Source organism: Vanessa atalanta, chromosome 8, assembly GCF_905147765.1.
Source record: "Vanessa atalanta chromosome 8, ilVanAtal1.2, whole genome shotgun sequence".
Taxonomy (NCBI): domain Eukaryota; kingdom Metazoa; phylum Arthropoda; class Insecta; order Lepidoptera; family Nymphalidae; genus Vanessa; species Vanessa atalanta.
In genome coordinates, this window is record NC_061878.1 from 11,585,064 (window position 1) to 11,600,696 (window position 15,633).

General features: G+C 31.2%; 2 protein-coding genes across 2 annotated transcripts in view; both read left to right on the plus strand.

The window, feature by feature from the left end:
* Positions 1-65: 65 nt before the first annotated feature.
* On the plus strand, positions 66-6,475 carry LOC125065941 (B9 domain-containing protein 1). Its single transcript, XM_047673801.1, has 3 exons — positions 66-315; positions 637-864; positions 6,369-6,475. Exons 1-3 carry the CDS (start codon positions 66-68, stop codon positions 6,473-6,475), a joined length of 585 nt encoding a protein of 194 aa, XP_047529757.1.
* A 6,414-nt stretch (positions 6,476-12,889) lies between these two features.
* Positions 12,890-15,633, plus strand: part of LOC125065586 — a 31,434-nt gene continuing 28,690 nt past the window's right edge. Inside the window, exon 1 of the mRNA XM_047673280.1 lies at positions 12,890-13,034. The gene's annotated coding sequence lies outside the window, so the exon portion shown is untranslated. The remainder of the gene's footprint in view (positions 13,035-15,633) is intronic.

Consider the following 15,633-nt stretch of genomic DNA (forward strand, 5'->3'; position numbering starts at 1 on the left):
TTGTTTACGATGTAAAGATTTTATATAGATAAATAAAACACGATACATTTACAAATTAGAGTAACATGAAGGAAAGCGAATTAACAAAGTTTTTAGTTTCTTTTAATGGACACATAGAGTATGTAGTATTTCCTGCAGGCGTATTTGACGAGCAACTGTACATACAGTATGAAGTAGTGTGGGGAATAGATTGGGACCCTAAATCTGGCTTGTGTACAGGAACAAGTCAAATGGCACGACCGGGCAGCGATCCAGAGAAAGTAATATTTAATATGCCCGTTGAAATGGTATTAGGCAGTACTAACGTATTTGGGTGTAAGGACTACGTTCTACATTATATAATTGTAAATTTCAATTCAATCGGACCTGTTATTTAAAGATCTCATAAAGTCTTTGATATTTCGTTCTTATATATATGCATACACAAACATTTGATTCAGGATATTTTTTTGTTAAGAATATGTAAGTTAAATCATAAAAAATGTAGTATCTATTATATTGGACCACGGAACCAGAAGGCTATGTAAAAGTAAGGCTACGCCTAATAATTATCCAATAATAAATATAATATCATGTATTAGTAGTTAGAAAAAAAGGAAAAACGCTTTTTATGATATTAGTATGATATATTTTTAGGGCCGCAGCTAGTAATAACAGTCAGAGCAAAAAACTTCTTCAGTGGAGATACGCTTCGTGGCTACGCCCTGTTTCTCCTGCCGCCCGTGGCTGGTACACATGAAATGACGGCACCTTTGGTTATACCAAGGTCGGCTACGATGCTGGGGGAGTGGCTCGCCTGGTTAACAGGCAGGCAACCTGAGCTAGTGGATCCTAGGATGCTTGCTACAGGAAAGGAAAATTATTGTAAGTTTATATTATTTTATATTAAGGACTCCACATAATCCTTTTCTGCAACTACTTAAATTCTATTTATTACTAACTGAAACTGCGGCTTTACCCTATCAAACTTTACATATAGCATACAAACCGTCCCCCAATTTTATCTTCTCGAGGATTGAATAAAAGTCCTTCACTGGGACTCAAACTATCTCCATACCAAACTCCATCTAAACCTGAAGTAAATAAATAAGTAAGGTAACAAAGTAACTTTCGCATTTATTATATTAGTAAAAACAAAAATATATTGAGTTGTTTTAGTATATTTTTATATGAATATTAAAAAATATATAATTGATATTTAATAAACATGTAGGTATTTCTGATGATCTGTCTCGACCTCTGGCACGAACGCCACGTTGCATGACAATAAGAAGTTTTAAGGAAGCCTCAATTGACGTTGCGATGTCATTGAATAATGATGTCTCTTATCCCTGTTGTTAGTGTTATACACACACACGCGTTAATTGTGTGTAATTACATTGTAGGGTTTTGTTGTTTCATCGGATTATGCTTGGATATAATATATCCTGCCCAAATTAGACAAGAACATGATTATAACATACTCTTTAGTTTATACCTTACCATAAATAATTAAACTTTATATATAATTAAACTAAACTAGGAGACGTAACGACCCCTCATATTTAAGGCTAAGGCTAGGACTACCACCTTAAAAAAAATATATATTACGTACGTATTTGGTACAGAAATGCTCGAGCGAACGCCTCTTAGTTATAGATTTTATGACCGCAAATAAATATGTTAAGCTCAAACGTCAGTCTGCTGATTCTATATGATGCTACAGAATTGAGTTAGATGTACTATGTGATATCCAGTCAAAGGATACTTCATTTTGAATTGATCAGGCCAGCAGAAGTTGCTCACATCCCTGTAACAACTAGAAAAGTGCAGCTGATCTTCAAGATGTTTAATTAATGAAAGCTAATACAATCCTATATCAAGTCAATTAAAAAAAAATCTAAATTAAAATCGCTTCATTCATTCAAGAGTAACGATGTCAGAGACAAACACATACACAAGTTAATGGCATAACTACTTTACAGCAAACGAATAATTCATTGCTGTTATGTATCCACTTTATGACGTATGATTTATTTTATTAATTTATAAATTAATTGAATCATTAATATCAGTAGACGTTTCTATGACGATAGAATCAGCTATATTTATTATCCGGTGTGTTTTCCGTTACGCACATTTTTTAATGGTATAAACTGACGGAATTATTTTATTTTTATACTTAATTAATATTTTAATCATCCTAGTAGGCCAGTCCTCTGTAGATAGATTACTAATTGAACAAGGAAAACAGATCTAGAATTTATGAAATGCTTGTATTTTGATATGCGTATTTCATTTTTTATTTCATCTCATGCTACTCTTAAGGAAATTCGTAGTCTATATTTGCTTGTAAAAGGTAAAATGCCAAATCCATCATTCCACGATGATATGATGATATCTTTTAAATTTTATTCGTATATAATCAAGACCTTAATGTAAATAATTATTTTTTAAATAAGTGATTAGTATAATAAGTGATGTAGAATTAAGCTTAGTAAAGTTTTTTTTTCCGAAGAAAACAAACACTGTGTCCACGAAGGGATCTATTGACTGTGCGGATTTTTAATCTTGTTGTTATTTTATTTCATCTTTCCTTCTCGATTTTTTATAATATAATATAAAAAAAAACGAAAACACCGAATTGATAACCTCTGTCATCTTTTTAGTAGTTTTCGGAAAAGTTGGTACTGATTTTATCAAAATGCAGTATATTTATATATTTCGGAATATATATGTACATATTATTGATGTTAATCAACGATGAATACCCTAAGTATTTCTTATATACTAAAACAGTTGGAAGATAATGTGGAGTTCCAAATTTTTAGTTCCGGTATGTCTTCTTTGTAATGTGTCGTATGACATAATACATTTAAAATAACGTAAATATTACAATCGAGGAATAATAATGTAAGTTAGTTATCTCTCTATTTCCTTCTAGTGTATGTTGCGGACTAGAATATAAGAAATGTTCGTGCCCGTTATGGACTGTAAATTACAATACCCTTAAAGTTTCTATAGTATCGATTACATTAAGATCACTATCGTCAGCTAACAATACAATATAATGACAAATACTTTTAAGCAGTGTCAGCAGACGCCTTGTGTATTTTTAGGTTACTCTTATACAATAAAAATATATTATCTTTGTATTAAATTTGAGCGGTTAATAAAGTAATTTTAAATTTTTTAAATTAGTAGTAGATTTTTTAGGTGATTCATTTTTATCGATCCAATCGTGGGTCAGCCACCCCAGTAGCGCGCCCCTTCGGCTCTGACGTCTGGGGTTACCCGCCGCCGCCCTTGAGGGCTGGCTCTACTTTTGTAGACCGAAAATCTGTTTCTCCTATCCCTTGGTCCCTTCTGAATCAGATGCATAATGTAGATGTATTTAATACAATATTATGCCCGCAGTCTCCCACGCGTAGATTTTAGTTTATTTAAGTTGTTATTTATCTATCGGCTACTTTTTATAAGTGTTTTTATTGCTTTGTTCCGATTCCGACCGGATAAAATACGAATATGTACTAGTGTATAAGAATCAGTGGCCCAGTGGTTTTTGCGCGATGCTCGAAAAAATATACAAGTCACTGTTTTGTAAGCTAGTTTATAAAAACTACCTTACAAACAATAATAATGTTGTTACTACTAATTTAAGGATTCGTTTCCGCTTATTTATTTATTTTATTTACCTTTTATACCATATGGCTTCGAATTAATTAAAATGTTTAGGTTTTACCAATCATATCGTAAAGTTATGTAATTGCATATTTTTTAAATAAAATACGCCAAAATTATTGCGACTGGAGGATACGTGTGGACTTACATATTTTATATTTAAAGTAATTTCATCTAATATTCTCTGATTTTATCATTATTTCATAATTGTATACAAAACAAAGTTATTAGTTTAGTACATAGTACGTATACGTAGTAATGCATATTATGTGTAGCTTATGCAACAGGTATTACTTGATTTTTGATCGTCTTTGGTTTAATATAGGTACCGGAAATTTGGGAAATCAAAGAAAATACAACGATAAATGTAGGTTCTGAATCCAAAACTTTTTGTCCGCAGGAATTTTGCTTTCTAACATTAAATATGTTAATATATCCGAGAAAATTTCGTAGTAATTTGTTTCGAATGGTGACGAAAACATCAGTTCTGTTTTATGCATATCTTCTGAAAATTCAGATGTGTGTGCCATGGTATCGAACTTTTGCCTTGCCACTCAACCCCTCCTGAATAGACCATCGATGCTTTCTTATTGCTGAAATATTGTATATTTATAATTTAATATATTTAATTCCATCCTAATGATGAAATAGCTGAACGAGGATTTTGGGTACAAGCTGAGTTCCTTTTGGGCAAAAACGGTTCAGGAAGGAAATGTTCAGTTCAAGTGTAACACCTATAACAAAGTGTATACAGGATAACATGTATCGCTTTCTGATATCATCTGCATCTTCTCTTTTTTTATTTAATTTAACAATATCCACGGGCTCACCGTTGCACTACCACCGTTTACCTTTTTTACATTTTGCTTTAATATATTTTGGCGTTTTATATTTTATATTATTACCGAACATGCTTCACTGCACCTTGTCTAAGAATAAACAAGTTCGTGCCTTTAAACTTTTCTCTATTTAACATAAAAGGCATAAACTAAATCAGCTGATTATAGGATCTTTCGTTTCAAATGGATTTTATAAGGAATTGTAGCAATTCTAATTAACGTTCTAGTCTAATCCTATATATTTATTTTACCTGGAAAAGGCCTGGGTCATTCGTGAGATAAAAATAGTAGATGATTACAATTCATGACATAAAATAAAATGTACGTCATAACTACCAGGTTGATTTACTTGGACATTTATTTGAAATAGTGTTCACACTCTGGTCGAAGAGATCATTTGAGGAAAAAACTTATGAATTTGCATTAACCGGACTTTGTTTTATCAGTCTTATTCCTAAATTTTATTATTGATAACACTAAAGTGTGACAGTGGCTAATAAAAAATTGGTTGAAAACCACGGAAGAAAAACGAACTGAGCTATTTTGTCTTTATATATTAAATTATATGTTGTCCAAAAATGATGTTAGTATCATGGCATTGTTATAGCTTTTAAAGAATAAATACCTTAACAGTACTTATAAGTTTTTGCAACCCACAGTTATTTTACTATGAACAAACAAAATAGGAAAAACAGTATCCTATTATGATTCACGTGATCTCATGTAGTGGTTGCAATGACGCGTCACTAGAAGACACATGTGACACCGATGACAGTGACGACGTCGCTTAGAAACTGATGGAAAGGGGGCAAACAGTGACTACCAAGGAGATTTTACACTACAACCTTGTAATAGTCATCTATATGAAAGACCATAGCAGGGACAGAGTAGCCTAAAACACATGGAAGACAATTGTTATAGAACAATAAAGAACACACAAATGAAAATTGTAATCCGGAAATTTTGATTGTGATGCTGGATGGAAAAAAAATATACAGGCTTGTTTAAATAATACAAAATGTACGGACAATGCGCTCGTAGAGATTAGATAGATTAAACATAAAAAAAAAACCTTGACTTAAGTCTCTCAATTCATTATTGTATTTTTATGTGTAATTATATAAATTATTCTATTGGGTAATTATTGTTTTAATAATTTCGTTAAATCACTAATTGAGCTAATTTTCCGAATCTCTTCATTGGTTAACAGTTATACCAAGTTTTTATAGTTATTTTTGAATCAACATTGGTAGAAGAGCTTTATGAAGGATCGACTGGGTGCTTACTTATACACAAATCGTACTAATTTCGTCCTATTTGGTAAACGTCAATACTATGTATGATTTTTTGTGGGTTTGTAGGGCGAGTTAGCCGGAGTAATTTTAGGTGCAAGGGACATAATATCGTATATCCCAGTTTGCGTCACATTGATTGCATTTGGTGTATATGTCCTATGGATTGTGTTATTGTATAATAATATAAATATAATATATTGTACAGTCACATACATATGTGTATCAATAAATTCCATTTATTTATTCAGGACTCGAGAAAGATAGATTTTATTTATAAATAAATGATTACTTTTCGAAATATTATAAAATCTTGTTAAATGTACTAATTTCAATCACTAATAATATTATAAATGTGAACGTTACTCTGTCTGTTACCTCTCCACGCTTAACCGCTGAACCGATTATGATGAAGTTTGGTATGTTGAATAGTTTGTGCCCCGGGGAAAGATATAAACTGCTTTTTTAATTTAAAGTATGGAGGTAAACTTAGGTGTCGATGCTATAATTTTTTATAAATTTTACTTTGGTAGTACGTACGCGAGTTCATGTAGTACCTACGTAATATTTTTTGCAGTGCTAAGAACCGAGTCGTATGGACACGTCAGGTTAAAAATGACGATGGTGTCGAAAGATATGCGGAAACTCGGTTACGATAACATGGCGCCTGTATTGAAAATGTAGATAATACAGTCTAATTAAATACAATATCAAACAGATGTTTATATTTAAGTGAATAAAGTATTTATGATACATATTTTTTTCATTTTTATTTCATTGTATAAATGTTATCATATCACATTTGTAGAAGAACTGATAGTCGAGACCGCGAATCGGCAAGCGTAGTGTAAAACGCCCTGTGGTATAGTGGAGCGATGATGTACGGAAAGTGGCTGGTAGAACATGGACGAGAAGGGCTGAAGATCGGACTCAGTGGCGCCTTATGGGAGCTTACGTCCAGCAGTTGAATAATACAGGCTGATCATGATGATGATGATGAAATGTTATCGGTTTTAACCACATCAGCGATGGAGTCAGCAACAATGTTCGGATCATCGGAGCGAGAAACAAGCCTGCCCCATACGTAAAATTGAAAGAAGGACCGCATCCCATCCCAATCTGCTGACTTGTAGTTCCACACTACGCGACAGCCCACAAAATGAGGTCGTGCGTACCGCGCAACCGCCACTTTACTCCGGACAAGTAGCGGCACTAAACGCGGTAGTATAGCTACCACTTTACGTCCCGATTTTAAGTGAGTGGTACTTCCCTGGACGTGCCGGCCCATTCGGCTGCAACCTGAAGGTATGCAGCGTGGCGCTACCACTATAAAAATGAAATGTTTTTAAGAATCGTACCTATGTTAATAGCACTTTTTTATAAAATAAAAAACATAGCGCTTCCTCGACATTGAAATTAATTCTAAGTCAACAATAATTAATATTTTTCTATGTCAGCCCCTATAGTATGAGCCGAGGTTGAAATAATTTATGTTAGAGATAAAGGTTTTGTTTGTACCAGATTAACGGCTCATTAAACATACGAAGTCTTAAAAAGTTAAAATATTTTGTTTTTGTCACGAAATATAAATGAAATAAGTAGTAAAATGTAATCGTGTACATTCAGAGAAAGCGTATTAAAATTATAGAGCTATTCTGACAGTAGGTACAGCAGAAGACTTTTTAGTTTCATAAACCGAAAGGATGACGAAACGGCACAACTGGAGATAGGCACAGGTCGTATGCAAGCAACCATATACAACCTCTTTCATCCTTATACATCTTTCTGAGGCACGTTAACAGTAAAAACTTTTCAATTTTGGTTTGTTATTAACAAAATAAACTCAAAATACTTTTTATTGTACACGATACACACATAAATCATATTCACGAAAAATATACCAGGCAACCTTAAGGTACGGGTATACATAGCGTTTCTAAATTAATAACTAGCTGAACCTGCGGCTTTACTCGCGCGAAATTTATAAAACACAGACTTCCCCGTTTTATCCCCTCAGGGGTGAAGTTTCGTAAAATCCGTATAAATATTCTTAGCGGATGTCTACACGCACATAAACAACCTATCTACCAAGTTTAAAGTTCGTAGGTGTTATTGTTTCTGAGATTTCGTGATTACTCAGTGAGTGGTATTTCGCTTTTATACATATATATTCGATTAGATAAATTTCGTGCAGATCTACGATAGACCCGATCGAAAACTATCCACAATTTTAGATCGTTATAAAACAATTACTATTTACTCGACAACATATATAAGCAAAATTCGTATAATCGAGATATTTCGATACTATAACTGAAAATTTATAGATCAACGCTTATCAAAAAGTTATATGTTATATGAAAATTAAAAGAATAAACCGTATTTATTTCGTTGTATTTATATTACAAATATTGATGGGAATCACAAATATTTTTTATAAGTTGGATGCGGGATTCGAACTTAGGGATTAATTATGTGCAGTTATATAGTTATGTATACTACACAGGCAACCAGGTCTAAAATTAATAGGTATTATTAAGTTGCTTAAATGGTAAAAAATGTTTCCATTACATAAAGTTAACTATAAAATACTTCTTGAAATGTTAATATTACGGTTATGCAAAAGAAAACTTAAGTATTAGAAAAGGTAATAAAAACATACTTTGTATTACAATTACCTTTTTGTCTGTTTAATATGTAAATATAATAAAATAAGTTTATTTACTTCCAAATGATAAAAGATTGAACTGAAGATAAATAAGAAAATTCCAGACATTGACATTGTTAATGGGCGATGAAATGCAAAATGAAAGTGTAATTTTGATTATTTGTGTTAGGAATTTATCACATTATAAAAAAGTAGTTCTGTCTTAATCTCATTGATTTTTAGTAGTATCTTTTTGACGCATATTATAATAACGCATAAGAACGCTATGTATGAGTGAGGTATACGCCGGAGGTCTATCCTGTCAATAAGTATATCTTCACTAATATTCCCTTTCATTTGATCATTGTCATTGTCAAAATAATAATTTGTTATAATCCAAAAGAGTATAGTGTTGCCATAGGATTTAAATTTAGATATTAGTAAAGTATTAAAAATATAACCAAGAATATATCTGAATTCATAAACTCACATGAGTGTATATATTTATCAAAATAATGTAAAACATAATAATATGCATGTACATAACATCGTGAGGAAACCTGCATGTGTCTAATTTCAACGAGATTCTGCCTCATGTGTATTCCGCCAACCCGCATTGGAGCAGCGTGGTGGAATATGGTCCAAACCTTCTCCTCAAAGGGAGAGGAGGCCTTTAGTCCAGTAGAGGGAAAATTTACAGGCTGCTAATGCTAAAAAAACATAACATTAATACAGTTTTCCAATTAAATAAAAAATCAATTAAATGTCACTTAAAACTTAATTAATATGCCTCGATTACAAATTGCCTTACAGTAACCTGAACCACTTAGATATTTGAAATAAAATATAGATAAGCATTCGTTACGATACATTTTGAGTAAACTCACAAAACAAACCGGTATTGGTAGTGGTGGGTAGTGTAGTATCAGGTATTAAACCGATTATTATTATTAAATGAAAAATGCACAGTATGCAAGCATAGACATGACGGCATAAGAGAGCGGTATGCTGTTTGCCGTCACGGAATTTGAGTTTTACCTTCAAAGCGCGCCAATTTACTATCACATCAAACTTATTTTAATAAAGTAACAAAACATTTAAAACCTTTTTTTAACCTAGGTAATTTATAAGCTAGGCAACCTAGTTTATCTTAGATCGAGTTCATTGGATAGCTGATATATTTTGATGCAATAGCGTTTTTTTTTTATTTATATATATAGTCAAAGATGACATATGATTTAGTCACTGAACGCTGATCAATTATCGTATCTAGTTCCGTATATGCCTGCTGTTCTTAATGAATAGATAAAGTATTTCGAGACATTGAACCAAATGTTATTTTAACTGTCTCTAAATTAACACAATATTCAAGGTGATACTGATAATATATTTCGCTGTATTTATTTCGAGAAAAAGATTAACTACTGAGTTTCGTGCCGGCTTTTCTCAATAGTATCTACTAGGTTCATTGCGAAGTTGTGTTTCATTGTACAATAATAATTAATACTGAAAAATTTTAATTTTATTGGCTTAAATTCTTTGACTTCTAGCTGATTAAATTTTAATAGAAAAATATATTTTGTTATTTTATTAACAACACCAGTTCACCAGTGCACCAGTTCAATTCAAAAAGATATTTTTATGTAATTTTAATTAAAAAAATATGTATTTTTTTATTTTCTAGGTATCTAAATTATATTTGTAATGCGTATGTATGTGTATAAGTCATCCACACACAGTCTTCGAATGAATGAATGAATGTTTGAATTTGATTAATTGCAAGTCATTTAACTGTCATAATTGGGTAGTAGTAGGTGATAAAAATAATGAAATTATTAAATTATAAAAGGAAAATTAAGATAATTATTCTACTTATTTAATATGAAAATGTGAGAATATTTTTTTATGACTTAGGACGTGCCAAATAGTCATCTGAAGTTAAGTGAACATCGTTCATTGACACTGGCGCTGTAAGAAATATTAACCATTCCTTACATCGTCAATGCGTCGTCAATGCACCAACATTGGTAGCTAAAATGTTATGGCCCTAGTGCATATAATTACACTAGCTCAGTCACCCTTTAAACAGAAACACAAAAATACTATAATAAGCACTGCTGTTTCGCGGTGGAATATGCGACGAGTGGGGGGTACATACCCATTAGGGCTAACATAAAGCCTAACACCATATAAATTATGAGAAAATAGATATATTACACTTAATAAAATAGTGTGATTTGCGTTTTACCTACCGCGACGTATGTGACACGCCCACGAAACCCGCATAGGGAAAATATATGTAATTCCCATTTACTGACGTACGTATGTACGTGATGAAATATTTTATATTTAAGATGAGAGAATTTTATTACGATAATTTCTTTAAGGGCAAAAATGGCATTATGAACGTCGACGAAACTTTTATCAGAAGTTTGAAAGTAAAATTGAAGTGGATATAAGTGGTGCTCTTCCATCATGACAACGCCCCGACTAACACCCCCCACGTCCAAACTGGTCGAATTGGCTACGAACTACTGCCCCACCCACCCTTTTCGCCGGATTTGGCCCCGTGCAACTTCTTTTTGTTTCCAAAGTTTAAAAAGTCACCAAAACCGCAGAAATTTGATTTGAAAAGACTTTATCAAATTTTTTGGTGACGAGGAGGTTATCGCCGCCACGGAGGCCTACTTTGCAGACCTCCCGAAAACATATTTTTCAGACGGGTTAAAGAAGTTGGAGCATCGCTGGGTCAAGTGTATCGAGCTAAAATGAGACTATGTTTACAAATAAATTGCCACTTGATTGAATTGATGAAATACGTGAATCTTAGGTTTGTTTATCTTTTTCCTACTTCGATTAGAATAGGCTATAAAGGGCACGGTCAGTTGAAGGAATACTCTGGGTGTAAAAAGATATTCAGAGTGATGAGATTTTAATTTCAAGGTTAAATTTAAAATCGAATGTTTCATAGCCTCACGTGCTAACATCGACGTAGATGTTTTGTCTACACTGTGTCTCGCAGAACATTTAAGGCTGTTTTTAGTCCTTGCTTGAACTTTGTCTTACAAGAATACGTGATGCCTGTTAGTCCCGCTCTTGAATTGTCGGACCAGTCAGCCGTTCGGTCTTTCGTTTTCGGATTATTATCCTATCGCTTTGAAAGTATGCAATTCGATTGGTCTGGTGACCACCTAACCAGGCAACAATCAGTCCAAATATGTATGTATGTACATTTCAAATTCAGTTATGTTAATGTAAGAGCTTATTGGTTTTCTATTTATGTAGTGTGTGATAGGTTTGGTAGATGGAAATATCCAATGTACCTTTTTGTAATTTATAGTGATTCGAAGAATGTTTTGGAAATGGGTTGTCATAATAAAAAAAAAAGCTGAGTATTGAAAAAAAGAATCATAGGTATAAATAGTAGACCGTCTAATTTATCTCTACCTGATTTTTTATTTGATTTCAGTCGTCAATAGTATATTATTTATAAGTATTAATCAAATATCGAGAGAATGCTTCGAAAAAAGAAAATAGTGTCCAACAGTTGTACACACTAAGTACAGGCGCACTAGTAAAGTAGTCAAGCGTAGACAAAGATAAAAGAATTGGTCGTTTGTTTTAATTCCTCAATAATGCGACAAACGGCTTTTTTGACGCAAACTTATGTGTTTTATTTCGTTTCATGTTTGATTGTTAAACTGTGTTTGTTTTAATTAATAAAACTTTTAATAATTATTATTATTTTTGTGTTGATCTTGTAGCTGAATGATATGTACAGAAATAATTTCCAAATACTTTAAAGATTCTGTCAGAAATCTCTTGTAGGAAATAAATTCTGGATAAGTTGTTTTTTTTTGCTGCTGTGGTACATAATTTATTTTAATTCGTGCAAATGCGGAACGTAGATTGCAATGCTGACTAAAGAGCTATTTTGCTGCGCGAGAATTAAAAAAATATACATGTACATACATGTATTGTTATATATTAATAAATGAAACTTAAATATGTCAAAAACATTCAAAGATAAAGAGTATAGCTAAGCTAAGCTTCGAAACGTACTTCCTTTGAAAGAAGAAAATACAAGCCTTTAATCAGACTCGACATTTAGAAACGTAATAGTTACGTTATTATTATATGAGATCATTATGTAAGGCGAAGTTTAAAGTTGTCAAATAAATTCGCTACATAATAGTTACAATATTGAGGTTTATAATTATACCACAAACATGTTCTTATTTCAAAATCCACAATACGTCATAGTAATAGACACTATAATTTTCAACCATCTCAAATAAATATCAAAATATGTAAAAAAAATGATAAAATCTTACTAACTTCTACAACGAGTAATAGTCACTTTTGTGAACGAGCTTACAGACCATTAGCCGCTTATCATTATCAATAAAGATACCTGTATCCTGCGCAAGCGCATCACTTTATATCGGCAATCATTTAATACGATATAAACAGTCGCTATCCGACCAACGTCCGTGGTACACGTTCCGTAGCGAAACAATGACATAAATTGTACGATTATAATTAACGAAATATATTGTGTTAGTGACTATATTGAGTGCTGAACAACTAACTAAGGTATGTATAATTATTTTATATATTTAATAAATCGTTTTTCTTAATAACGCTTATTTAAGTATTATAAATTTATAGTAGAAATTAATTTGTCATTATTAATCCAAACATTCATCAGCTTCTATTTCTTTCTTTCTTATTTAATATTATATACATGTACTTAAATACTCTACCTCCTTAGTTGCCTAAACTTTAAATTAAAAAAAAAAAACGACTAGGAAGTATATAGGAATAAAAGATTTAAGTAAATATTTTAAATATTATTAAAGCGTTATTTTAAATAATTTTATATTTCAGTAGAATAATTTTCGATCATAAAATTCTTAATTCTATTTTAATGGTTTATGCCATTAAAGTTTTCGTAGTAATTGAAGGCGCGATTGAGTTGGTACGCTCTCTGTAAATGTTACTTATAAGATTTTAAAAAAATAATCTTAAAAACATCTACAAACATAAATTAAAAAAGTACCTATGTGGTTCATTTTTTTTTCTAATTATGAACATCGATGTGATTCTGACTATCGGCCGTTTTCAATAACTCATCTATCCCTAATTTCAGTAACTAAAGATAGGCAAATCTTCCAACGGTTATCATTTCCTATTGAAACTAGCCATTTGTCATGGGGAGGACGGATAGCTTACTAGAGATAGGTACGATCGTGCTTACTAGTATTTCAAATACATCTTTAAGTGACTCTCGGATAGACGAAGCTATCTCTAGTAATGTCATTCGCTTATCATAACAGTGATGACAATAATGTAGAATTATTTCGAATATTAGATTATGATGCAGGCAGTGATAGTGGTACCGATTTCGTACGGTCACAGAAAGTGTATAAACTTCTAATTTTATGACTAAATTAAATCATTCCGAATTTGCATATCGATCTAGACTGAACGAAAATGCTAAATGAATTTAAAATTTTAATACAACCCTATTTGAGTGTAACAAATTAAAAAGTTTTGTCACACTAATTTCGTTACATTTATGTAGGTAACTTATATAAGAATTCAATAATATTTCAACATTTTTCAGAAGTCATGGTATATCCCCTTCATCAGATAATTTGGCAAAAAAACTGCTGAAAAGCAAAGTTCAAACTGTCAGACCGTTTTGTTTCAGTATTCACTTTCTTAAAAAGCAAAGAAAGTCAAAGGAAACAAACTTATTTATGTATTGATACTTTATTTGTATTTAAAATAATTTATCTATATTTTATTATATATAATTTTTGTAGAAGTTTAAACAGGTGAGAGGGAAAAAAATAATCCGTCATTGGTTAGAGATAGATAATACTTATCCTTTATTGTGAAAACCAAATTAAAGATAGATAAGTTCTTACTGATAATCGGAGATAGCGATCTATCCGTAAACTTAGATAGGATATTGAAAACGGCCGCAAATGACAATACGTCTAAAGATATGATTGTGATAGTAAATATATTTATATGAGACACAAATAAAGCTTCGAACAGAATGGGTGGCTCTACAATGCAAAAACAAAAATCAGTGAGTTTAATTTATCGCGATTCTCAATAATACCTCTACATTACTTACTCCACATTATTTGAAAATAAGTCCTTAAGGACATTGATTTATTATAACACATATTTTTATTTTGTAATTAAATAACATAATTTTAAGTACTAGTGTTTTAAGATCCGTTCAGATATCTATCAATGTCGAATAGTAATATTTATTGTATTTCTGGTAGAAACAAAGTTGTTTGTCGATTATGATATTTAATATAAAACTATTTATTTTTATATTTTAAATATCACTTGTAATAAAATGGAGCTTCAAATGTATAACCTAAATTGAGAAAGAATTTAAAATACTATAGACTAATAATCCGTTCTATTGATATCTTGTAAAAATGAGCGTCACGTATGCTAATACACGTCAATGCTAGTAATTTCAGGAGTGAATAGATTTATACGTGTTACGTTGTATATATCCTATAGAGAAGCCTCGATTTGAACAACATGGAAGCTCCTGGTAAACTTAACATATATTCATGAAAAAAACAGATGTTCATTTATTTTTTAATTAAATTTAAAATTATTTATGATTTCGTAGCGTAAAGTAAAACATTTTGTCATATATTATAAATGTAATGATTAGATGTTACTGAAATGATAAATGTTACTCTTTAAATATTTAATTCTGTAGATTAAGAAAGAAAATAATGAGCCTTTTAATCGGTATACTTATTAATTTTATTCAATCCGCTACGTGTGTGTCTTTGTTTTTTTTTTTTTCATTGCGCGATGAAAAAGTTGCCTAAGGATACATTATCAACGTTTGAGTTTTTATTTTTTAAATCGATTGGGTTATTTTTTTGTTACATAAAGGCATAATAATTAAAGAATATACTAAAATAAAAATGTGTTATTCGTATAGCTGTTCATTATGCAAGAACATAATATGAAACACAGAATTTTAATGTAACAACCGAATAAGGAAAAGTATAAAAAAATAAAAATGTGTATGTAATATTTAAAAATGACCTCATATGATAAAGCAAATTTTATGTTATTAAATAATTATAAGATTTCAGATACAAGATCAGATTAAAAAAAAATCTTACATTTTATTTTA